Here is a 24,987-nt window from a genome sequence, read left to right as displayed (position 1 = left end):
GTTCTGATTCTTTTGATGGACGGAGTGCAGATAGGAGAGATTATGATCATGGGAAAAGGGTCAAAGGTCAAAGTCATCAGTTCGAGCCATATATATTAGAAAGCTAGTTACCGCATTGGGCTCGGTTTCTATTAGGTGGCATACGTAAACGCGGCCGCCATATTGCTGGGGGCAACATCTTACTGTCTATGGGCAACACTTGCTGGCAATCAGAGACACCTGTCTGATTTCCAGTCAGAGTCACGTGTTTATGATCATGTGGAAGGGATCAAAGGTCAAAGTATTCTCAGTTCCAGATACTGATTTGAGCTTCTTCCTGCTCCTGTTAGGCTGAAACTAAGTGGTCAGAGCAGAAGGTAAACAAAAGAGGTAGGTGCTTGTTTTCTATTCACACAGCCACAGTTAAAAAAACATAGGAAGTAAGAGAAGTTAAGAGATTTTAAAACGTTAACTTTTGGAAATGTACAGTCAAGACTCACCTACTGTATGTAAACTTGTATGGCTTGAATGCATTAATAGATTTTAAAACGTAACTTTTGGAAATGTACAGTCAAGACTCACCTACTAAACTTGTATGGCTTGAATGCATTAGCATGATAGATAAATATTTGACTGTAACTGTCACCTAACATGTATAAATCTTCTGCAAACAGGATATACAGAAAAGTATTACGACTCAGTTTATTGCCAGGCAAATTGATTCATTTGCCAATCCTATCATGTTACAGCTAACATATAGCAACAATTTAAAGGAAACAGGGTGTTTCAGAGATTTTAGGTGGCCTGTACAGTCTCACATGAAATATACATTGAAAAGGAGAAGGGATGCTCTGTGCCCAGATATCCCAACCTTTGGATTTTCACTGAAGTTAGCATGTGAGCCATGTTTAATCAACATGTTTAGTCTCCATGCTGATTTCCCCCGTTGTTTTGCTAAAATACTGTAGGACCGTGTGATAAGCACACAGAGGTGTGTGAAATCTGACTGTAAAGACCGATAAAGCAATGCTGCCATCTACAGGCCACAGGTAAGCACAACAGGCTTCTCTACAAGAAATGATTTATTCAATCTACAATCAATCTTTACATGTGTAGGCAATGTATGTAATACATTGATACAGTTTGTTTAGTTTTATGAAATTTGATTCAAAGAAACAGTACACACAAAAGTGAACAATGTGGCGGTATCACTGCTTACCGTTACAGTGCTTTCCATGCCACTGATTAAGCACTTTTGTGTACTTGAGCTTACAAAAGATCACACATTTCATCTTGTGTTGTTGAATATGTGCTTCTGCATTACCTACATACTATTTATTTCAGTCAGGGATGTAGTGGAGGCTAAACGCAAGTAAACACAATTTATCCACCTCTGAAATTTCAGAAATAGAGTTTATCCACCTCTCAAAAGAGTTTATTCACCAATTCAATTAAACTTTTAACATTGAAAAATCACATTGTATTATCCACATTCACAATATGTACACCCTAGGAACCATTTAATACAACTGATACGGTATTGTTATAAACATTGAACAATAACCTCCACCATCATCAAACATGTTCTGAATGCCTTTTAAAAAAATCTAATACCACATGGTGCAGTCCACCTAGCCGTGATCACAAAAATCATAGTTTACCCACCTCTTATTTTACCACTAATCCCCTGAATTCAGTGTACAATACTCAATATCATTCTGTTTTCATAGTAGCAGGGACGGCAGCCCACACAATTCTGATAAGAATTTGAGTTTGGCTACGCCAAGGATAGATTTCGAAGACATGTGTGGCTAGAGCGACATATTACTTGACTTCTGTTTCTGAAGTCTCCTTTAACTTGCAGTGAGCTGAGGTCTGATCTGACCCAGGATCAGTCCAGGTGTGGAGTGTGTGAGCAGGTCCTGAGGGACCCAGTCATCACCACCTGTGGACACAGTGTCTGCAGGCAGTGCATCAGCAGCTACTGGGAGCAGTCTCCAGACCAGCCCTGTCCTCTGTGTGGGAAGAGACCTCGGACCAGCAGCAGCATCAGCATCCAACCTTCCACCCAAACACACTCTCCTACTCAATACTCACTCACACACCCTCCTCAGCACTCATACACAGCCATGGGACCTCTTCCTCTCCATGAGGATAAGACGATCGCACCAAAACGCCCATGGATACAGTCACCGCTGCTGTACCCACAAACATCCCCAGCACCGTATTATCAGAGTCCAGGCATGCACCAACACACACCCATGATGGACCATCTTCAGCACATGCAAGGATCCCCTTCGGCAGCTCATGGAGTGTATTATAGCCACACAGCCGCAGGGCCAACCCTGGGACCCAACCACGGCACTACTGAGAGAAGTAACCTCATGTGTAGGTCACATGGAATATCCAGATGTTTTAAAAAGTTGTTGTTTACATTTATATTTATTCATTAACCTGACACATTTATACAGAGTGACTTGCAAATACACTTTACGTTACATGGTTTCTTTTCGTTAATTTATCTCTCTTCCCCTCGGTATTTCCCTCTGCATCCTCTCTTCATTGTTATCTTTCTCTCTATCTCTCCATTCCTAATTCTTCTGTCCCTCCCTCGGTTCTAGCACATAACTCTGTGAGTGCAACCATCACAGCCCATACAGGAAGTCAAGTCATTGCTCCAATAATAACAGGATGCCACATAGGAAGCCTGAGTTTTAAGGAGACACCCAAAGCTCCAGGTACTAATGCAATTACAGTAGCAAACTCGGTAAAGAGAACAACGCAACCTTAAAGGAACACACTAACTTTAGAAGTGGGTTACACCAGTTATATACTGTAAATAGTTAGCCTATATCTAAAAGTGAGCTATAAGCTAACTATTATAACCCACTATCAGTGAATTATGATAAACCTATTTTATTGCTATTTCATGACAATTTTAGATGTTTTATACTAAATAAATAAACTCCACATAGTACATTTCAATGGTTTCTGCAAAATGTCCTGATGTCTTTGGTGTTGTTTGTTTATCTTCCAGATAAAGCAACACTACGGAAGATCTTGGAGAAGCACAAGACCATAATGCTGAAGAAGGTTGAGTGCATATGTGAGAATTTTGGTCGTAAGAAGGAGAAAACTGCACTTGATAGCATTTACACAGATCTCTACATCACAGAGGGAGAATGCGACGAGGTGAATAACCAGCACGAAATTTGGCAAATTGATCAGGCAGCCAGGAGACAGACACCGTGTGACACTCCCATTGATTGCAATGACATCTTCAGAGCCTTGCCTGGACATAAGGGACACATCAGGACTGTGATGACCAAGGGCATCGCTGGCATCGGGAAGACAGTGTCTGTCCAGAAGTTCGTTCTGGATTGGGCGGAGGGCAGAGCCAATCAGGACCTGAACATGGTGCTTCTTCTTCCCTTCCGCGACTTGAATTTACTGAGAGACGAGCAGCACAGCCTTCACGAGCTCCTCTTTGGCTTCCACCAAGAACTAAATCCACTGAAAGACGCTCTGAACTATGAGGATTTCAAGATATTGGTGATCTTTGATGGCCTGGATGAGAGCAGGCTGCCACTGAATTTCCAGAACAATCTGACAGTTCTCGACGCCACCAAAATTACGTCTGTGGATGCACTCATCACCAGCCTGATCAAAGGCAACCTCCTCTCCTCTGCATTCATCTGGATCACTTCTAGACCAGCGGCAGCTGGTCAGATCCCAGACGAGTATGTGGACCGCTTCACTGAGGTTCAGGGTTTTGGTGAGCAACAGAAAGAAGAGTACTTCAGAAGAAAATTCAGCGACCACACACAAGCAGTGAGAGTCATCTCACACCTTAAGAGATCCAAGACCCTCTTTATCATGTGCCACATTCCCGCATTTTGCTGGATCACGAGCACAGTGTTGAAGGAGATCCTGAAGCAAGATGGCGACGATGATATTCCTAAATCTCTAACAGAGATTTACATATTCTTTCTACTCATACAGACTAACATGAAGAGTCAGAAGTACAGTGGGGGAAAGGAAAAACTTAGACCCTTGCTCTTGGCATCGAACTCAGACATGATTGTGAGATTGGCAGAGTTGGCCTTCAAGCATCTCCAGAAGGGAAATCTCCTATTTTATGAGAATGATCTGGAAGAGTGTGGGATAGATGTGAGCGAGGCATCTGTGTATTCTGGGATGTGTACTGAGATCATTAAAGAAGATTCCATATTTTTCCAAACCAAGGTGTACTGTTTCATTCATTTGAGCTTTCAAGAGTTCCTTGCTGCTTTCTTCGTCTTCCACTCCTATGCGAACAAAAAAATGGACGTGTTGTCCTTTTTCCTCGATGATCAGACCAGACATCGGGCAGAAAACCTGCCTCTGCACGACTTCCTCATCAGTGCTGTGGACAGAGCTTTAGAAAGCAAAAACGGACACTTGGACCTCTTCCTTCGCTTTCTTCTGGGTATCTCACTGGAGTCCAACCAGAGGCTTCTCCAGGGTCTACTGACCACCACGCTCACATCTCAGGAGAGCATAAGCAAAACTATCGATTACGTCAAGTCAGCAGGAAGAGACCACCATTCCCCTGATCGCTGCATTAACCTCCTGCACTGTCTGGCAGAAATGAATGACGAGTCCCTTAACAGGGAGATCCAGCGGTACCTACGATCAAAGAACCACCCGGAGAGGTTCTTCCAGCCTGGGGAATGTTCTGCTATAGCGTACATGCTGTTGCTCTCCGAGGAGGTCATGGAGGAGTTTGACATGAAAGAGTACAAGTCATCGGCCGAGGGGCACAGGAGGCTGGTTCCCATAGTCAGGTGTTGTAGGAAGGCACGGTAAGCATTGGGTCATGTTGACATGTACAGGTAATACAACACAATGACAATGACATCTGCCTCATTAACGTTGTTTGTCTGTGTATAATCTATGTCAGGGTCTTTTTCTTCATCCGTCTTCCTGTCTAGCTATTTTACTTGATGTCAACTGTCTATTGTATATAGAATCCATCCATTGTTTTTTATCTGTTTCTCTATCCATCCTAGCAGGTTTGTTGGTTGTGAGCTCACGCATCATTCCATTGAGATTGTGGCCTCTGTGCTCAGGGGCGCCTTAATACCACCCGAGGCCCCTGGGCTATATGTTTTTTAAGGCCCCCCCCATCCCCCCCCCCCCCAACCGCACATATCAATTATGATTAAATGATACCCGGCCCGCGATCTGCCCCGCCTATTTACATAGCGTGCGCTTTTGGTTAATAACATGCAGTGTAGCCTATCATTATTGAGCCTATGTAAAACCTTTACATAAACAGGAACAGAAAGTCCTCGAATCACGTCAGCCAACCCATGACATCGCTTATCAAAAAGGCTAGCCTACTGCACGAAAAGAAGTGTTGAACTTTTACAACACTGGCTGTAGGCTAAGTTAAAAGATGGGTACACATATGGACGTTTAAAAGCTTTTCAAAAGTGCATGTGTTTGTCGTGTCGGGGGGTTCCCCAGGAGTTTTTTTTTTAAATTCTGTCTACTTAACACACCAGTTTAACGCAGTTTGGGAGGGACAGAAATACTTTTAGCCTACAGAACAAGCTGGCTCATGTGACGTGAACATGCATTATCACTACAGTAGGCCTACATGACATATCTCACGTTAACAATGGAGAAAACATAACATAGGCTATTATATGTGCGAATGGGTTAGCACAAACTTAGCTGTTGGTGAAGGAGATGCAGATCACCAATTCATTTCTTTGCGCCACAGCCCATGTTCTGTGTTCACTCCAATGAGACATGTGAAATACATGTTTTTAAAGCCGTTTCATTTCCAGGCTATTTGCTACGATATTTACCTGCTATGCATTCTGTTTTCATGGACAGTTACAGGAATCCACGTCATTCGTTTATCGTTGCTTCAATCCTACCCACGTTATCTCCAGAGTTTGTATGATAAGTTTGTCAGTTAGCTCCTCTACACCCGTTAGGATTTATTACGTTTTGTTACATGTTGTTACACTTTAGAATTGGAGAAGACAAAGGGGGCCTCTGCATGGATGTAGCATAATTGTAGAGCAGTGCGATGTGCTCAATTATTTAGGCTAGCTCCAGAGTAGGCTAATGACGCCGCGAATACAGACACGCCGTTTATTATTGATTATCATTATTAGGAGGCCCCTCATTGGTCGAGGCCCCTGGGCTGAAGCCCAGGTAAGCCCCTGCATTAAGGCGCCAGTGTCTGTGCTGCATTCAGCAGGTTCACCCCTCAGAGAGCTGGACCTCAGTGAGAACCACCTGCTAGACCAGGACCTGGACCTCCTCTCTAGGGCACTCAAAAGCCCAGACTGCAAGCTCTGGAAAATCAGGTAGAAGTAGCCTTGGTCAACACTTCTGTGTTATGTAAACCATTAATATTACACAAGTTTAGTGTGGTTAGGCTAACAGATGGGACATCTTCTATCTATCTACATCGAAAGTTCAACAAGTAAGTCTGTTCTGGAAAAAAGTAAATAATGAATAATTCAATATTGTAACAGTATATATTACCTTTATTTGATGTGTATTGTAGGTATATCTTAATTTACTGATTATAAAGGTTCACCTAATTTTTATTTTGTGATTTAGATCATAACATAAATGTGTAATTTGTAATGTTAAAGGTGATACTGTACTATGAACTTGTATGTTACACTATATATATAACTGGTAATTAATAGCGGTATCGTTACACTTCAGTTATACTTCAACTATCTAATTTTGGATTGAATATAGTTCCACTCATTACTATCATATTATTTTTTTACCATCTCTCAGTCTGAGGCACTGCTGGCTAAGGGACAGACATTGTGAAGCTTTGGACTCTGTCCTGGGCTCAAATGTGTCCTGCTTGAGGGAGCTGGACCTGAGTGACAACGACCTGCAGGACACCGGGGTGAAGACCATCTCTTCTGGAATCAGGAGCCGTCAGTGCAAACTGGAGGTTCTCAGGTGAGGTGATAGGGTTGGAAAAGATCAGTGTAGTCCACTTAAAAACAAAATATCAGTGTAGTGTACTCAAGGACAAAAGATCAAAAGTGTACTTACAAACATTACATGAAATCACAGAAAGGGAAATGGCTGCTCCAACATGTGTAATGTGGGGAAAGAATGTTTATATTTATATATTTATAAATATATTTATATTTAAATATTTAAAATATTTTCACGGCAAAAATGATATATGCAATTAATTTAGATTATTTAGATTAGAGATTTGATTTTAATTAGAGATTAATTAATCACAGAGTATGTAATTCATTTGATTTTTTTTAATCGATGATTGACATGCTCCCCCATGTGCTCAGGTTCAGGCTCTGTAAAGTGCGAGCAGCTTGGTACAAGTACAGCATACAGCTTGGGATTACATCTGGCTTCATTGTAAAGTGGGGGGAAGATTGGTTTTCATACCTAAAAAATGATTAAATGTGTGTGTGTGTGGGAGGGGGGTAAGTGTATTGTGTTGCCATTGCTTATGTGAATGTTAAGTAAAACATGTAAACCCATTTATTTGCTGTGTGTAGCTAACAACACCATTTCTGTGTTGTGTTTGGCTACATAGCTAATCCATTTCCATGTTGTGTTTAGCTACATAGCTTACAACACAATTTCCATTTTGTGTTTACCTTACAACACAATTTCCATGTTGCGTTTAGCTACATAGCTTACAACACAATTCCCATGTATAGTATAAGTATATACTTTTTTGATCCTGTGAGGGAAATTTGGTCTCTGCATTTAACCCAATCGGTGAATTAGTGAAACACAAACAGCACACAGTGAACACACAGTGAGGTGAAGCACACACTAATCCCGGCGCAGTGAGCTGCCTGCTACAACGGCGGCGCTCAGGGAGCAGTGAGGGGTTAGGTGCCTTGCTCAAGGGCACTTCAGCCGCGGCCCACTGGTCGGGGCTTGAACCGGCAATCCTCCGGTTACAAGTCCAGAGTGCTAACCAGTGGGCCACAGCTGCCCAAATGTTGTATTTAGCTTACAACACAATTTCCATATCGTGTTTGGCTACATAGCTAACAACACAGTTTCCATGTTGTGTTTGGCTACATAGCTAACAACACAGTTTCCATGTTGTGTTTGGCTACATAGCTAACAACACCATTTCTATGTTGTGTTTGGCTACATAGCTAACAACACCATTTCTATGTTGTGTACTGTAGGCTTTGGCTACATAGCTAACCCCCTTTCCTATGGCTCTCTCCATCCTTTTCCTTTTGCGATTCCAACAATGCAGGCTGTCATTCTGTGGCGTGACTGAAGAGGGTTGCGCCCATCTGGCCCAAGCCCTGGACTCAAACCCTTCCAGCCTGAGAGAGCTGGATCTCAGCTTCAACTACCCAGGGGACGCAGGTGCCCGACTGCTCTTCTGTAGGCGAGAAGACCCCCTTTACAAACTGGAGACTCTTAAGTAAGGAGCCACTGCCACCTCTAACCATGCTGAAGGTCATGACTGGTGTTGAAGTTATATTCCTATGATCACAGTTGATTACTTGAGCAACTGGTTTAGAAAGCTGCCAACACATAGATAATCAGGGCTCTCAAGTTTTGAGGACTGGCAAGCGTGACATTCCCCGTCGAGCATGAGAAATACAGTGTGTGGCGCGAGTGCGTGACAAAAGACCGAAATGAGTGACTGTCACACTCAATGCGTGACACTTGAGAGCCCTGGATAATAGACGTGTGTGTCTGTGTAGGGTTAAGCTTGTGTGTGTGTGTAGGTGTTAAGGTTTACCATCGATAAACAGTCTTGTACTTCATCAACGGCCAAAATTTGTTTGTGTCCTTTTCAGTGTCGAACATGGTGCAGTTCGCTGGTTGAAGTCGGGACTACGGAAATGTAGGTGTCTCTTACAAAATGTCAGCAGCATGTAAATCACATTTAGAACTGTACAGTAGGCCAAATTCACCTCAAAGCCGATAGTTTATGTGACTGAGAGTCTGCAAATCACCTCTCTGTCCAAGGAGAATGTTTTGAGTCATTGTGAAGATATTGTCACCAAAATGTACTCCAAATTCTCTTACAATCTTTAGCTTATCATTGCTTGACAAATATACGGTTGGCTAATTCAGAAGTTGATCTAGCATCACTTATTTATTACAGCCAAAACCCCAATGTAAATCAAGATACTTCCATCATTTCTTTTGGAATTAGTTTTTTTATCTACCCCTTTCACTTTTTGTTTCCACAGATACCTGTCAGCTCACACTGGACCCAAACACAGTGAACACCCACCTCTCTCTGTCTGAGGGGAACGGGAGGGCCACATGTTGCTACGAGGTGCTGCCATATCCTGACCACCCAGAGCGTTTAGAGTCCCGCTACACCGTGCTCTCTCAGGCTCTCTCTGGCCGTTGCTACTGGGAGGCAGAGTGGTTCGGAGGTGGGGCAAGCATAGGGGTGACTTACAAAGGCATCGAAAGGAAAGGGCATGGCAAGGACAGCTGCTTCGGTGGCAAGTCTTGGATCCTGGAGCATAACCAGTTCAGCTGCCAGGCTCGGCACGACAACCAGATAACGCTTGTGACACTACCAACGATGTCTACACCTCCATCTCACAGGGTAGGGGTGTACCTGGACTGGCCTGACGGCTCTGTGTCCTTCTACATTGTCACCTCGGACACCCCTGTCCACCTGCACACATTCCATGGTGTTTTCTCAGAGCCCGTCTATGCAGCGTTCCGGGTGGACGGCGGGTCGCTAGTGATCGGGAGTCAGTAGAACGCCGTGGAGTCGGTTCCCTAGCTGGATAAAGAAACATGTGTCCTACACTGTGTGTGTCTACACTCACTGGCTTCAAGAGGCAGTGACGGCACCAGTAACTTGACTGTGCTTTACAGGTAGTCGCTTGCTAACATACTAATGGAAATTGCCGTTGTGGCATCGCTCAACATGTGCATGAAAAAAGACTTTTTGTCTATTTTGGCCCTGGTTAGCTGGTGGCATAATAGACCTCTGAAGTTCGCCTACAAAAAAGAACCAAAACGGCCATCTGTGCCCATATAAGGAGATCCGGTTGTTAATTGAAGCTAACTACCTATGGCAAGTTGCATTGCAAGTTAGCTCTGGGGTAGCAAAAATCTAAGTGTGCCGCCTTCACGTACCGGAGATCACAGAATCCATTCGAAGGACAAAAGTGTGTTCAGGAAAACGTCTGCATTTCAGACTTTTTCATCCCCGCGAGAGTTTAAAAGATGCGATAATTCAAAATCCCCATGTTATTTTCCCATAGGAAAAATCGCCAGATACTGGATGTCAAAGATGGCTGCTTTTTTGTAGGCGAACTTCAGAGGTCTATGACCACTTGACTCTTGTGACTGTGAAACACTCACTCCCATGGAAAATGTATGGTGCCCTGTCACTGTGTCTTGTACTGTAGTTAGTGTGACTTTCAAGCTCAGCGCACACCGGCTCCAACATGCGTTCAGTCACTTGCCCCCGCACACTGGCTGAAATATCTTCAACTGACATGCATTTGATAACCAATGAGTTTTCATGAGCTGAATTGTAATTGATATGGCAGTGAAGTGTTGGGTTGTATTGAAAGCAATGGAATTCAAGTAAACTAATGGAACATTGGAATTGGAGTGTGCTGGACTTATGTCAGTGCCGTTGTGCAGTCTGCTTATTTTCTTTGATGATGTAACATGTAGAAGATCCATACTGTTATTGATGATTTCAATGGCAAGCGTGACTTTTTTCATACGTACGGTTAACTTTTCTCTTGGGCTCTGGACATGGACATTTTGTTTATTTTGTTATTCTCTTTAGTTCTTCTTGTCCATCCACAAGTAGCCAGTGTTACACAGAGGACCCACAAGTAGCATGTGTCGTTGTATTCTGCGTCTGTGATGACTCTGCATCCTGTTGTGTGATTAAGGTATGCGGTTGACTGCGGGCTGCACTTGCTGTACTGTGGGGTGACTGTGGGTCATTCCGTGACAGTTCATCACACGTTTGGACTGCATCATCACAGATTTCAATGAAACATGGAATGCTGATTTGGACATAAAAACCCATGAAATTGAAATTGCATGTGTTTTGGATGAATATTGAGGGTGTTAGTGTAGTGGTTAATCCGGGGACAATGGCCCTTGTAATATAATTTACATGCAAGTTGTTTAACAAAAAAATATAATAATAATAATAATAATAATAATAATAATAGTAATAATAAAATAAAATTTAAATAAAAAAAAGCTTTTTTCCACTTTTCCAAATATTATGTTTACTGAACAGTATGACCATTATCAGTGTGAGAAGTAATACTAATATAAAAAAAGAAAAAAAAAACATAAACATTAAAGATATTTAAGTTAGCTTGTGATTATTGTACTGTGGGGTGCCTATATGAGTCCCCGGTACAGCCTGCAGGGCCTGATGTGGCAGCTGTAAGCTGTTCTATTCTGCATGTTGTACTATATTAAGTTGGCTTGGCTGTTGGATCAGACACTATAGGAACCAACCAATAGCATGAGGAATGGAACACCTTCACTGAATATAACAGAATTACAGAATCTCTCATACTGTACATACACACACACACATTAGTCCCCAACCAATAGCATGAGGAATGGAACACCTTCACTGAGTATTAAGAATATTAATTATACAACAGTTAGATCAAGTCAAACTATTTATTAATTTCTGATTGGACAAGAGTCATTCCATGAGTCATCATACATGTAAGTGACAATATCCCAGCACAACACTCAAAACTTTGTAACTGTTTGTAACCATTCCACCCCATTTTAACCCATTAAAACTACACCAACATTCAATTCATTCATAAAAAGCCTCAGCGAGAGATACTAACAAACTAGCAAACTAACATGTAAATGCAAATCAGGTTTATAGGCCAAGTATACTTGCATATGCAAGGAATTTGGTCTCTGCATTTATCCCATCCGTGAATTAGTGAAACACACACAGCCCTCAGTGAACACACAGTGAGGTGAAGCACACACTAACCGGAAGCAGTGAGCTGCCTTGCTACAGTGGAGTTCGGGAAGTAGTGAGGGGTCAGGTGCCTTTCTTAAGGGCACTTGGGCATTGTAGCCATTGGAGAGCAGTGCTCAACCACTTAGCCTGCCCACATTTTTCCTACTGGTCAGGGATTGAACCAGCAACCCTTCGGGTTCCAAGCCCTAACCAGTTGGCCACGGCTGCCCCATTATGGATACATTTATACATTTATACATTTTATCTGATTTATGAGTCCGATGAAGGAAAGGGAGACAGAGAAGAGGCCTCTATGCCATCTATCTCCAGGTGGGTCTCTTTAGCCTTGATGATCTGGACAGTATCGAGAAGAGCCAGCACAAACTAAATACTACAGCAGACTCCGTGAGCCATGAACTGTTTTCAAATCTGGCTCAGGGAACGAAAGCTAAATTTTGATTCCTTTTACTAAGGGAAAAAAGGAAAAGTATATGAAGAGTTTGATGTGAAAATGCTATATCCACCATTTTGTTGAATTTTCATATATTTTTTTTTTTACATTTTGTTTTCCAAGTAATTTCAGTGGAACTGTAATTGGGTATTGTTATTTGATTTATCTTTTAATCAATCAAAACAATACTGCAATTTCATTGATATTACCTGAAATACACAAATAAATAGCCTTTTTCATGTTTTTAAAAACAAAGATATAGCATTTTGGGACCAAACTCTTCATATATGTGTATATGTGTACCTAAAAATATGTGTACCACACATAGGCTTGTATGTGAATAATGATTGTGAAACTACCCATTTTAGTTTGTTGTCTGTTGTTCTTGATATTGCCTGTAGGTGGCAGCAGTGTGTTAAACACCTCTCAAACCCGACATAGGGAAATGAAACCCTCATTGGCTGTTACACGTGATGTCAAAGACAAACGGAAGCCAAACCCTGGACAGAGGGGCTCTGTGAATCTGTGGTGGAATGTGTGAAGGTGGGTGAGTGTGTCAGAGGTGACGCTGTAGAAGGACAGAGTACCGGCTGGCCAGTCCAGAAACACTCCTACTCTGTTGCAGTCAAACGTAAGTGAAACTTTGGGCGAGGCCTTACGTTCATGGCTGGCAGTGTAGGTGTCTTGATATAAAAGGTTAGATGAATGATGACACAGCAGGCCCCAGGACGTGTCGTTGAGTCCCAGACGACAGTCTCTCTCCTTCATTCCTTGTTTCCTATACGCTGCTCCTACGTAGACAGTGTTGAATTTCCACTCGGCCTCCCAGTAGCAGCGTCCAGTCAGGCCTTCACTACACAACACCTGTTCACAGCTCTTAATCCTGTCAGGGTGGTCGGGGTAGCTCTCGTCAGAAGTAGTTAACTTCTGCTGATTCTCAGAGATGGAAACCACATAGTTGGCTGTGTCGGGGTCCAGCTTGAGCTCATGGGCGTCTATGAGACACACACACACACACACACACAAACACACATAGACATAGACCAGGAGAGAGGAGTAGTTATCACATGAATAAGGGAATATAAATGTTGTAATCTACTAAATATACTTTAATAATTTTATGAATACAACACACACAAACGCACACACACACAAATGTGTGTACGCAAACACACACTCAATGTTTATTTCTCAGTGCTTACATTTCTTCAGTCCTGACTTCAGCCAACACTCTGCATCATGATCAACACTGTAGGACATGAAGAGGAAACAGGACATTACTGAGTACACTAGTAAAAGGCTTTACTGAGTACACTAGTAAAAGGCTTTACTGAGTACACTAATAAAAGGCTTTACTGAGCAGTGAGCACACTAGTAAAAGGCTTTACTGAGTAGTACACTAGTAAAAGGCATTACTGAGTAGTACACAAGTAAAAGGCATTACTGAGTACACTAGTAAAAGGCATTACTGAGTATAGTTACCCTCGTTGGCCCTGCCACCGAGGGTAACTATATACTTTATACTGCCCCCCACCCCCCCTCCTGTGCCCCCCTCCTTCCCCCGTACTGTAGACACATTTTATGCACCATGCCACAAAGCACCATAGTGATACTATATATTGTTTGAAAGCTTAGACTCTCAGGAATTGTGTATGTAAAACTTTCTATGGAAACATGTATTTTGTGCATATCACTAGGTACCATATAAAAACACAATACAATTATAAGTAGATGATGTGCAATATCAGGCAAAACAATTAAAATGGGGCTGCAGGTTAAGTATTTAATAAAATGCATTATTGAGTACACTGGTAAAGGCATTACTGACTAAAGGGGAAATAGCAGATACAGACTGGGAGAAATACACATTCACAGAGGGATATACAATATGCACACAAACACACACACACACACACACACACACAGACACACAGGTCTGCAGACCACCTACATGAGTGTGTCCAGTTTGCAGTCCTTTCTCTCAGAGAGCAGCTTGACTCCAGTGTCTCCTGGGTGATTGTAACTCAAGTCCAACTCTCTCAGATAGGAGGGGTTTGCACTCAGGGCAGAAGCCAGAAACTCACAGCCTTTCTCAGTCACGCCACAGAACGACAACCTGCAGGAGAAAAGATGTTATTCTGTCTCTCTCTTGCTCAACCTGTGTGTGTGTGTGTGTGTGTGTGTGTGTGTGTGTGTGTGTGTGTGTATACCTCAGGATCTCTAGTGTGCACTGTGAGTTCTGTAGTCCAGAGGAGAGCAGTTCCACTCCAGAGTCCTGCAGGTCGTTGTCACTCAGGTCCAGCTCCTTCAGGTGGGTCCTGTCTGAACTGAGGACTGAAGCCAAAACCCCACAGTGGTCATCCTTCAGAAAGCACTGCTTCAGCCTGGACACACACAAGGAAAGGAAGGAGGAAAGGATAATATTCATGACATTCCCCTGTTTTTAAGCATGAATTACTCATAACTATGAGTTATGAGTGATTCATGTTTCCAACGTCTCCAACACTAGCATGGCGACAGGCGTAGACATAGCATTATGTTTGGTTAGGCTGGACCAACAATTTCAATCACATTGATCAGGAATTCTTTACGTTACTTCCTACTTCGCTCACTTAACAAACTGATTGGCAGACAGGAAACTATAGGTAGGTCAACATCTATTGTAAATACATTTACAGTACACGTTCTTCCGACTGCAATTTTTGATGTTTGCAGGTGTTGTTACTACCGTTTACTAGCCTGGCCTTGGCCTGTCTACGTACTTCCGGTCGATTTCTTTTCCCTACAGTACTCCGTCTGGAATAGGTTGATTCACGCTCGTTTACTTCGGCAGTTGGGCAGCCGACCAACCAGCGAACAGTGGGTGTCCCTGAGAGCGATTACGTACCCAGGCATGGTGTTTCAATTACTACGTCCCTGCCCCTGAAGCAGATCGCTTGGAATACATCAACGTAGGGAGCGAAAATGACTTATACTTATGAAATCTTTGAGCAAATGTAAATAATAGTTTAGCCTATTAACAGGAGTGTCATGAACGAAGTCACAGTGGAGTAGGATGTTATATCGTCAGCTAAACTTTAGTCATAGATTTTGTCACTAAAGGCTACGAACGTACCAGAGTCAAACTGTAGTTTAGTAGACTACATGGTCGGGTCAAAATCGCTATTTTTCAAACACTAAGAAGGCTCGACATAACTTGAAACTTTGATCGAAGCATCATCAGCGTCTCTACATATGAACTCGAGCATTAAGAACTTTGTTCGTGTACACATAGTTTACTAAAAAGAAAGATTTTGGACAACTCACTCCTTGCAAGATGGCAAAATGGCAGCGAGCAGAAAAAACAAGGTAAGTTGTTCAAAACCTCTCTTTTAGTAAACTCTGTGTACACCAACAATGTTCTCAATGCTCGAGTTCATGTGTAGAGACACTGATGATACTTCGATCAAAGTTTCATGTTGTGTCGAGCCTTCATAGTATTTGAAAAATAGCGATTTTGACGCGATTGCATCAAAAAAGTAGTAGCCCTATAGGAATCCCATTCAAAAGGTCATTTCACCACCAACGCATACAAGCTTAAAAGTGGCGCTTTGTACGTACTTATGCATTTATATGAAAGTTTGACTTAGGTACATTCACAAAACACTATATGATGCATTTTGGCGAGAGTTACGCAGATGAAACGTGTGATTGTTTGCTGATAAGATGCACCCGTGCTTGTTATGGGCGTGCTGCAGAGAAACTTCTCTGTATGACGAAACGCCGGTTGTTAGTGATTGGTTCAAAGCGGTTCAAAGGAACTCCAATGATTTTAAACCTCAAAACTGTGCCCTCCCACCTGGAAATAAACGAACGCCTATGGATCTAGGCCAGACTCTCTGTGAAGTCAGAGAGTCTGGTTTCCAGGGTAACCGTTTACCACAGCTACTTTCGATTTTCGAGACTACAGCGTCATCCCTTCTTGTCACTGATTGGCCGGACATTTTTTGGGTTCCAGGCTAGTATCTCTCTGAAAGGATATCAAGTGGGCGTGGCCAGATTAGCTTTGGGCACCTCTGCCAAAAATTGTGAGGTCGAGCACAAAAGGCCAGGCGCCCAGTTCACATGAGCAGGCGCACACAAAACACTTACTACCAATACAAAACAACAGAAAAAAGACACCTATCACTGCAACATCTGCATCTTTTCTGATTGCGGCCATTAGACAACCATGACTGGTTGATGTGAAGAACAAGTGGATCCTTCATGAACAAAAGTTCAATTGGGATCTGAATGCATCACTGTTTAATATTGAATTCCCCATTAGTGTTGTTTATGTTCCATAACAGACGGCTGCACCTGAGTGTGTTCACTCTGCAGTCTGGGCTCCTCAGTGCTGCCGACAGCTGCTCCAGCTCTGACATCAGCAGCCTGCTCTCACTCAGGTCCAGTTCCCCCTGGAAGACCGACGTTAAAGACCTCCAGGACGCCTCGGTGAGCTTGGAGGCTGATAGTCTACAAAGACAAATGTATCTTCTCCAAATGTCACAGGAACAAATAAGCAAGACATTTGCTTAGCGATACTAGTATGCTGTCAATAAAAGGAACAATAGTAACAACAGATAGCCTTAAAGTCTCCAGTCTGACAGCATATTCAGTATTGGCACCAGTAAGACATATTTTGTATATTTGTTTGTGTGTGTGTGTGTGTGTGTGTGTGTGTGTGTGACATTGGTTGAACACTGTTGTTGTTTGCTAATTTACAACTGTGTGTGTGTGTGTGTGTGTGTGTGTGTGTGACATTGGTTGAACACTGTCATTGTTTGCTAATTTACAACTGTGTGTGTGTGTGTGTCTGTGTGTGTATACCTCAGGATCTCTAGTGTGCACTGTGAGTTCTGTAGTGCAGAGGAGAGCAGCTCCACTCCTGAGTCCTGCAGGTCGTTGTCTCTCAGGTCCAGCTCCATTAGGCTGGAGGCAGAGGAGCAGAGAATGGAGGCCACATCCTCACAGTGACTTGAAGAAAGGCTGCACTTTCTCAGGCTGTGGGAGAAACATTATGGCAAATGGCAGATATATTACATGGGTTTTTATTGTTAGTGTTTACTGTTTATTCAAATGAGTTGACTGTCATATTCAAATTTGCAGTGGTCTCTTGATTTGGAATATGACATCAACTCATTAGAATGTCACTCAGCAACTTTAGGATGATATCAGAAAAATGTGTAGTGGTCTCTTATTTTTTTCCAGAGCTGTATATTCTCGGAGTAACTTCACCTCAATCTCTTGACTTTACAGTGAGGATTCATCAGTCCTGCTTTTAAGACCTTCATGTCGTCACAATCCTTCTTCAGTCCTACTTTTAAGATCCCCATCTTCGTCAGTCCTGCATCTATGCTGCAGCAAGTCAGATCCAGATCCACAAGCCGGGAGTCTTGTCTCAACGATTCAAGAGAGGAGCCCAGGTGGTCAAACATGTAGTGTGTGATACCGTATTGACGTTTACAGAAAACAAGGCTGCAGGATATTCAATATCACATTTATATAAATCAATCATTTGACATCAGACTTGTGTGTTATGTGGTATTGTCAAAGACAACACAGACCATGGCAAAAGTAGGTGCTGCTTTTGTCAAGTTGAGCTGTCAGCCTTAGGTTTAAACAGTATATCAACACCAAAACTTCAATGAAAAACTTAAATGGCAAAAACAAACAAAATACCAGGCAGTGTGTCAAAACATATCCCCACAATACCAATCATACCACGACTCACAGGTATATGTTACAATATGTTTTGATATATCATATCCCAAACATATTGTTGACATTATTAAAGGAACACGCCACCCAAAATCAGTAGTGATATATGTTCTTACCGTAACTTTCACGAGTTGAGTCGTACCTCTCCCGCGTCGGTAGGTGCACTCAAACGCTCTGTTGCGCGGCACGAATGTGTTAGCATGTTGCTATGCTAGCGGGCTCTGCCGTGGCCGTAGAGAGAGGCACATAGCAGTATTCAAACACCTCCACGTTTTACCTACTTAAATACAGTTGCACGAGTAGTTGATGAAAAATGTTAGGGCACACAACATGAAACGTGACGATTTTCCAAGCGAATAAACATGAGAACTACAATGTGTGGCGCAATAGCACTTGGGAGTACTTCGACCTAGCGTGGTAATATTATTAACACCTAATTGTAGATCCTATCCACCACAGAGTTTAGAATCCATGCTGGATCGACCCTCAGCCTCTCCCTCCCCTCTGAGCGAGAGAGGCACACACACTAGAGATGCGCGGATGGGCTATTATTTCAACCATAACTGCATAGCAAAACTTATCATCCATCAGCCATCCATCAGCACCAAAGTTTGTTGACCAATTTTCAAAACTGCACCTGCCCACCATCCGCTGGTTGTTTTAGGCTATATGGGTGATGCAGCGCTGCTGACGTGAGGCTAGAAAGCCCTTGCCTGTTCTAGAAAGACTGATCTAATGCAGCAAATATATTAAAAGGCAAAAGTCGTACATTGGCTAGGCCTATCCCCAGAATATCAGCAGCAAACTCAGTCTCTGTCGCGCAAAACAGTCTCCAAATAAAACGCACATCGGCCTGTTGCCTATTCTGCCAGCTTGTGACAATATATCGTCCAAAATGCTTGATTGCATTGCATTCTCCACATTTTTAGCTACATTTTCATGTACCACATCAGCATTTTTGTTCAGTGAATCTTTTGTAAATTGCTTTACAATTACCGTCGGGCCTATAGGCCTATTGCCTGGCTTGCCTCAGCTTCGGTCACGTCCTTTTACAATTTTATCATTGTAATAAAAAACGCAATTTGCCACATAATTTCAGCATGCTCCTGGCCTACTAATTAATGCCTATTGTACTTTATTTTTTGCAAAAAGAAAGAAATCCTTGATAAAATAACAAGTCATTCACATTATAGGCTACTTTACACACTGTTATGTCAGGTTGACTGACAAGCCTGTTCTGAAGACTCCCATTCATTTTGACTGCACGAGCGCGTCTTTTTCAGACAGACATCGCAATTCATTTTATAGCAGGCCATCGGACAAATATGACGCCTCGATATTAAAGAAACTCCGACTCCATTCATTCTGAAAGTCCACCGCACAACAATGCAACGTGCATGTTCACATTTTTAGTAACAACCGCCAAACTTGCTTGCTTGCTTTACACATCTAAGTTTTCCGACTATTTTTCTTACCTTCTTTTTCCGCTGTGGATGTTAGTGAGTTTGTAGAAGTTTTAGCTCTTACGTTCTGAACATCTCGCACTGCCATCGCCCGATGTCATTTCTTAGTCATATCACTCTCTGTCTCTCTTTTAAATGCCTATTCCCTGAATGGTAGGCTACAATTATGTGTTTTATATATAGGCTAATATCTAAACAAAATAACCCAGGCAGTCTCATCTAGGATATAACACAGGTTGAAGTTGGTATTATTTAGGGAGGTGAACATCTGTAGATGACTCAGAAATGACATCGGAAGACAAGGAGTGAATATGGCAAGAGGCAAGCCGAAGTCTGCTGACAAGGGCCCGACGGTAATTGTAAAGCAATTTACGAAAAAAATCACTGAACAAAAATGCTGATGTGGTACATGAAAATGTAGCTAAAAATGTGGAGAATGCAATGCAATCAAGCATTTTGGACGATATATTGTCACAAGCTGGCAGAATAGGCAACAGGCCGATGTGCGTTTTATTTGGAGACTGTTTTGCGCGACAGAGACTGAGTTTGCTGCTGATATTCTGGGGATAGGCCTAGCCAATGTACGACTTTTGCCTTTTAATATATTTGCTGCATTAGATCAGTCTTTCTAGAACAGGCAAGGGCTTTCTAGCCTCACGTCAGCAGCGCTGAATCACCCATATAGCCTAAAACAACCAGCGGATGGTGGGCAGTTGCAGTTTTGAAAATTGGTCAACAAACTTTGGTGCTGATGGATGGCTGATGGATGATAAGTTTTGCTATGCAGTTATGGTTGAAATAATAGCCCATCCGCGCATCTCTAGTGTGTGTGCCTCTCTCGCTCAGAGGGGAGGGAGAGGCTGAGGGTCGATCCAGCATGGATTCTAAACTCTGTGGTGGATAGGATCTACAATTAGGTGTTAATAATATTACCACGCTAGGTCGAAGTACTCTCAAGTGCTATTGCGCCACACATTGTAGTTCTCATGTTTATTCGCTTGGAAAATCGTCACGTTTCATGTTGTGTGCCCTAACATTTTTCATCAACTACTCGTGCAACTGTATTTAAGTAGGTAAAACGTGGAGGTGTTTGAATACTGCTATGTGCCTCTCTCTACGGCCACGGCAGAGCCCGCTAGCATAGCAACATGCTAACACATTCGCGCCGTGCGACAGAGCGTTTGAGTGCACCTACCGACGCGGGAGAGGTACGACTCAACTCGTGAAAGTTACGGTAAGAACATATATCACTACTGATTTTGGGTGGCGTGTTCCTTTAAGACTACACATGCTGTTGGAAATGAAAATGCACTAGCCACAATCTATATATTGTATAGATCTGATCTTCAGTGGGTCAGGAATTTTGAGGGTTCAGCCAGTTGTCCACCATGTGCTCAACTGTGTACATAGTTTCACAAACAAGACAACTAGGTGCCACATTAGCCTGCTAATGGCCAGAAATGGTGTATTCTGTTGTGTGTATTGGTGGTTGAGGTGATCTATAGGAATTGGAATACAAGCTTCATCATAACACTACATTCATCGTTTTAAAAGACTACAGGGGGCTCCTTGTGTACCTTAGTCTCTCCAGCATACAGCTTGGATTTGTTAGAGAGCGAAATACGGCCTTCATTCCTGAGTCTGGCATGGTGCTACCATCCAGGTGCAGCTCTCTCAGGTGGGATGTTGATGACTGCAAAACTGAGGCCATTATCTCACAAGACTCCTCCTTCAGTTTGCAATCTGTAAGCCTACAAAAACAAAAGATTGCTGATAAAGTTAAAGTTGACTGATATTTTGAAGATACTTTTAGCCAAAGCATACTGTTATGTCATCTTTCTTCCAATCTTCCATAATTATGTTTGGATAGAAGACAACTAGGTCAACTGTGTCTTCAACATACTGTATCGACATATGACATGACATGTTTTTTACATGTCATTCTGTTCCTGTACTTTTTCTGAGTATATCTTTGTGTGACTATGTCTTTAGAGAAATATCAAGTAGTAGCTGCAGCTAATGACTAGTGCTCCCAGTAAGCTACAATGCTAGGTCTGGGGGCAGCATCTAAACATGCCTTTTTTCCTCTTAACAGACTCAGGTAAATAAAATATTGTTGCTAATTTTTCTACCATCACATTGGTCTTCATTTATCTGTGGTTTCAAAATTACCATTACTGGTTAGGAAAGAAAATAACATAATTTTCAGCTTTTCTGAAATACATATTTGTGCAGTGTGTATCCTCCATTCTATACAAAGACAAACACTATTTTTTGACTATATTTAGAAACATACTGTACATGTGGATTAGTGTATGCCTACCAGGCTTTTCTGCACCATTTTATAACTGGAACAAATCTCTGGCATCCGTCTTCTGTTGTGTTGTATTTGTCAATGTCAAACTCGTCCAAGACGTCTGCTGATTTCAGGAGGGCGTCTGCTAAGGCGGAACAGTGGGCTGGTGAAAGTTCTGTTTCTGGTAGTTTCTCGTAGGAGATGAAACACTGCAGTTCATCCTGAAGTGAGAGGTCCTTCATTTCCGACAAGCAGTTGATGAGGTTGATGAATCGATCAGGGGAGATGTTTTTTCCGTCTACACCTTTTAAGTGTTTGACAATTAATTCCAGGCTTTTGGAGTTCTCCTCCTTGTTCTTTGTTAATGGGCGTGTCAGCAGGCCTTCAAGGAGTTTCTGACTGGACTCGAGCGAGATGCCAAGAAGGAAGCGCAAGAAAAGATCCCAATGTCCGTTTTTGCTCTGCAGAGACTTTTCTACAGCACTCTTCAGCAAGAGGTAGAGGAAAACCTTTTTGGGTTTCACTTTGAGAAAAGATTCCAGTGCTGCCATGTCCTCATTCATGAAAGAGACAAAAACAAACAAAGCAGCCAGGAACTCCTGAAGGCTCAGATGCACAAAGCAGTAGAACTTCCTTAAAGCAAATTTAGGTTCTTCCCTCAGAATTTCTGTACAGAAACCGGAATGCACAGATGCTTCTTCCAAGTTAATGCCACACTCGTTCAGGCCCTCTTCGTCAAACAGGATTGTGCCTTGCTCAAGATTTTTAAAAGCCAGCTTTGCCAATTTTAAGATGGCATCCCGATTTGCTTCCAGGACGTTCTTTCTCTCTGGTTTCACACCATCATATTTTTGTTTTTTCTTCTCCAGCTGTATGATCAGAAAGTAAATGTACATTTCTGTAAGAGTTGAGGGGATTTCTGCACTGTCATATTCACCCAACATGTCCTGCAGGACAGTTGCTGCAATGTAACAGAAAACTGGTATGTGGCACATGATGTAGAGGCTCCGTTTGACCTTGATGTAACTGATGATTTCCCAAGCTCGATCCTGATCATCAATCCTCTTCATGAAGTAGTCCTCCTTCTGCTGGTTTTCAAACCCGCGCACTTCCGTGATGCGGTCAACATACTCAGATGGGATTTGACCAGCGGCTGCAGGACGTGAAGTCATCCATATACGGGCGCTACGGAGCAGGTTTCCCTTGATGAGGTTGGTGACCAGCATGTCCAGTGTTGCGGTCTCCATGACGTCACCCACAGGCTTGTTGGTCTGGAAGTTCAACGGAAGTTTACTTTCATCTATGCCATCAAAGATGAACACCACCTGCAAGTCATGGTAACACGTCACACTCAGTGCTGCCAGTTCTGGGTGGAACATAAGCAAGAGATTGTGAAGAGTGAACTCGTCATGTTTGAGCAAGTTCAGCTCTCTGAAAGGAAGAAAAAGCAGTAGGTGGACTTCCTGGTTAGTTTTTGCATCTGCCCAGTCGAGAATGAACTTATGCACGGACACCGTCTTTCCAATGCCAGCGATGCCCTTGGTCATCACGGTCCTGATATGTCTGCCTTGTCCAGGTAAAGCCTTGAAAATGTCATTACAGTCGATAGGAGTCTCAGGTGTGTTTCGGGACAGCTTATCCATCTGTATAATTTCATGCTCGTTATTCACATCGTCACTTTCTCCTTCTGTGATGTAGAGCTGTGTGTAGATCTTGTTAAGTTTTCTCTGTTCTAGTCCTTCACATATGCACTCAAACCGTTTCTGCATGCTGCTCTTGTGATCCCCCAGTGCTTCTTGTAGAGGTGTATGAGCTAAATGGTAGAAAACATACAATATGAGAGAATATAACGTTTTCTCACACCTGAATTTTGTCCTCCACATGTATGTAATTCTTATACCACAGGGGTAAATAGATAGATTATCTTGTAACCATGACTACATGCTTACCTCTGGCTTCCTCATCCTCTTCATCCACTTGATGTTGCCCTCTTTGGTGCACCAGAAGGCTAAGAGTAAGTAAGAGTAGTTGCTGTTTAGCGTCACTTGAATATTCACTGAATATTGTTGTTCAGCAAATGATCTTCCCAACTTCCTGCCCTTATACAATATTTATGTTATTATTGCTGCAATAATAGTTACCAATTTTAAAGCAAATCAAGGGAATAAGATGCAGATGAATGTAGTGGTTACAATGATGCAGGAATTGTGAAGCTACACCGCACTGTTCATGAGCTAAGAGCCAAAATGCTGAATTTGAAATATAGCGCCACCTATTGGCTGAAGTATCTCAGGTTTTAGGGGTCTGTGTTGCTAGGGACCATATTCTTAATTTTCAAGTTACTGGGTCTGATGGTTTTTGCTCCACAAACACTTTTAGGAGGAGAAAAATACAAACTGTATAAATATTGTTTCTGGTTGGACCTCTAATAATAATCCTTACAGAAACAACAAGGCTTTGCACCTGCGATGCAGGCGTTCTACAGCCCGGGCCCAAAAACACATTTGAATGCCTGCATTACTCTATGTGCGTGGGTGCAGCATAAGTTGCATATTTTTAAACTTTTTGACAGAAGCGCGACAGGAGCAACGGAACTCAACTACAAAACACTTCAGCAATGAAATCAGCTGTACAGTAGATATCTGATGTGTGTGATGTGACATAAAGTGCAATAATGATCAGCGCCAGCGACTTTCTAATGAGGAGACACAGCACTCAAAAAATCCTCCATAGAAATGTAGTTTGTAGCGCAGTTGTCTACGTATATCACACCCCTTCCGCAGCAAAACGTCGACATGTGAATACATTGAGCCAATCATGTGCTTTGTTGTGAATACATTGAGCCAATAATGTGGTGTGTTGTGAAGACATTGTGCCAATCATGTGTTGTGATCTCGCTGCTGGAGCAAGATTGGTATCATGAAGCCTGGCGCACGTGCATTTCTGCCGAAATGGATGCCCAATGAGTGCCCAAAAAGTGTCGCAAGGTACTTGCCTAAAGGGACTTTGTTACACACCGACTAGTGTCTTACTGCTGGCTGTTGTACAAGCGATACACTGAGAAGCA

General features: G+C 42.6%; 3 protein-coding genes across 7 annotated transcripts in view; 2 read left to right on the top strand and 1 right to left on the bottom strand.

Annotated features, from left to right (window-relative positions):
* Nucleotides 1-285: 285 nt before the first annotated feature.
* Nucleotides 286-5,095, top strand: LOC143123077 (protein NLRC3-like). The gene is made up of 5 exons (XM_076284189.1): nucleotides 286-369; nucleotides 948-1,028; nucleotides 1,844-2,367; nucleotides 2,601-2,717; nucleotides 3,017-5,095. Exons 2-5 carry the CDS (start codon nucleotides 1,006-1,008, stop codon nucleotides 4,825-4,827), a joined length of 2,475 nt encoding a protein of 824 aa, XP_076140304.1. The 5' UTR covers nucleotides 286-369; nucleotides 948-1,005; the 3' UTR covers nucleotides 4,828-5,095.
* Nucleotides 5,096-6,059: 964 nt separating this feature from the next.
* On the top strand, nucleotides 6,060-11,123 carry LOC143123113 (tripartite motif-containing protein 16-like protein). Its single transcript, XM_076284267.1, has 5 exons — nucleotides 6,060-6,347; nucleotides 6,796-6,969; nucleotides 8,267-8,440; nucleotides 8,823-8,869; nucleotides 9,222-11,123. Exons 1-5 carry the CDS (start codon nucleotides 6,103-6,105, stop codon nucleotides 9,749-9,751), a joined length of 1,170 nt encoding a protein of 389 aa, XP_076140382.1. The 5' UTR covers nucleotides 6,060-6,102; the 3' UTR covers nucleotides 9,752-11,123.
* Nucleotides 11,124-11,648: 525 nt separating this feature from the next.
* The window catches only part of LOC143122857 (NACHT, LRR and PYD domains-containing protein 3-like), a 19,113-nt gene continuing 5,774 nt past the window's right edge, over nucleotides 11,649-24,987 (bottom strand). For 4 of the 5 annotated variants that reach the window (XM_076283792.1, XM_076283802.1, XM_076283813.1 and 1 more), the window contains 10 exons: nucleotides 23,870-23,928; nucleotides 21,948-23,733; nucleotides 21,202-21,375; nucleotides 17,679-17,918; nucleotides 17,271-17,444; nucleotides 16,761-16,916; nucleotides 14,633-14,806; nucleotides 14,374-14,538; nucleotides 13,625-13,671; nucleotides 11,649-13,417 (listed from right to left, as the gene is read on the bottom strand). In XM_076283792.1, the coding sequence (XP_076139907.1) occupies nucleotides 12,849-13,417; nucleotides 13,625-13,671; nucleotides 14,374-14,538; nucleotides 14,633-14,806; nucleotides 16,761-16,916; nucleotides 17,271-17,444; nucleotides 17,679-17,918; nucleotides 21,202-21,375; nucleotides 21,948-23,733; nucleotides 23,870-23,928 (3,544 nt within the window). In that variant the 3' untranslated portion in view covers nucleotides 11,649-12,848. The remainder of the gene's footprint in view (nucleotides 13,418-13,624; nucleotides 13,672-14,373; nucleotides 14,539-14,632; nucleotides 14,807-16,760; nucleotides 16,917-17,270; nucleotides 17,445-17,678; nucleotides 17,919-21,201; nucleotides 21,376-21,947; nucleotides 23,734-23,869; nucleotides 23,929-24,987) is intronic. The other variant, XM_076283822.1, reaches the window with a different exon arrangement.

The sequence above is a fragment of the Alosa pseudoharengus genome, unplaced genomic scaffold, assembly GCF_046254945.1.
Source record: "Alosa pseudoharengus isolate Yale_2024_CS ecotype anadromous, Long Island Sound unplaced genomic scaffold, YU_APseudo_1.1 YU_APseudo_1.1_scf_1, whole genome shotgun sequence".
NCBI classification, from domain to species: domain Eukaryota; kingdom Metazoa; phylum Chordata; class Actinopteri; order Clupeiformes; family Clupeidae; genus Alosa; species Alosa pseudoharengus.
Note: the sequence above shows the minus strand (reverse complement) of the source record. Positions and strands in the feature narration are given on the sequence as shown.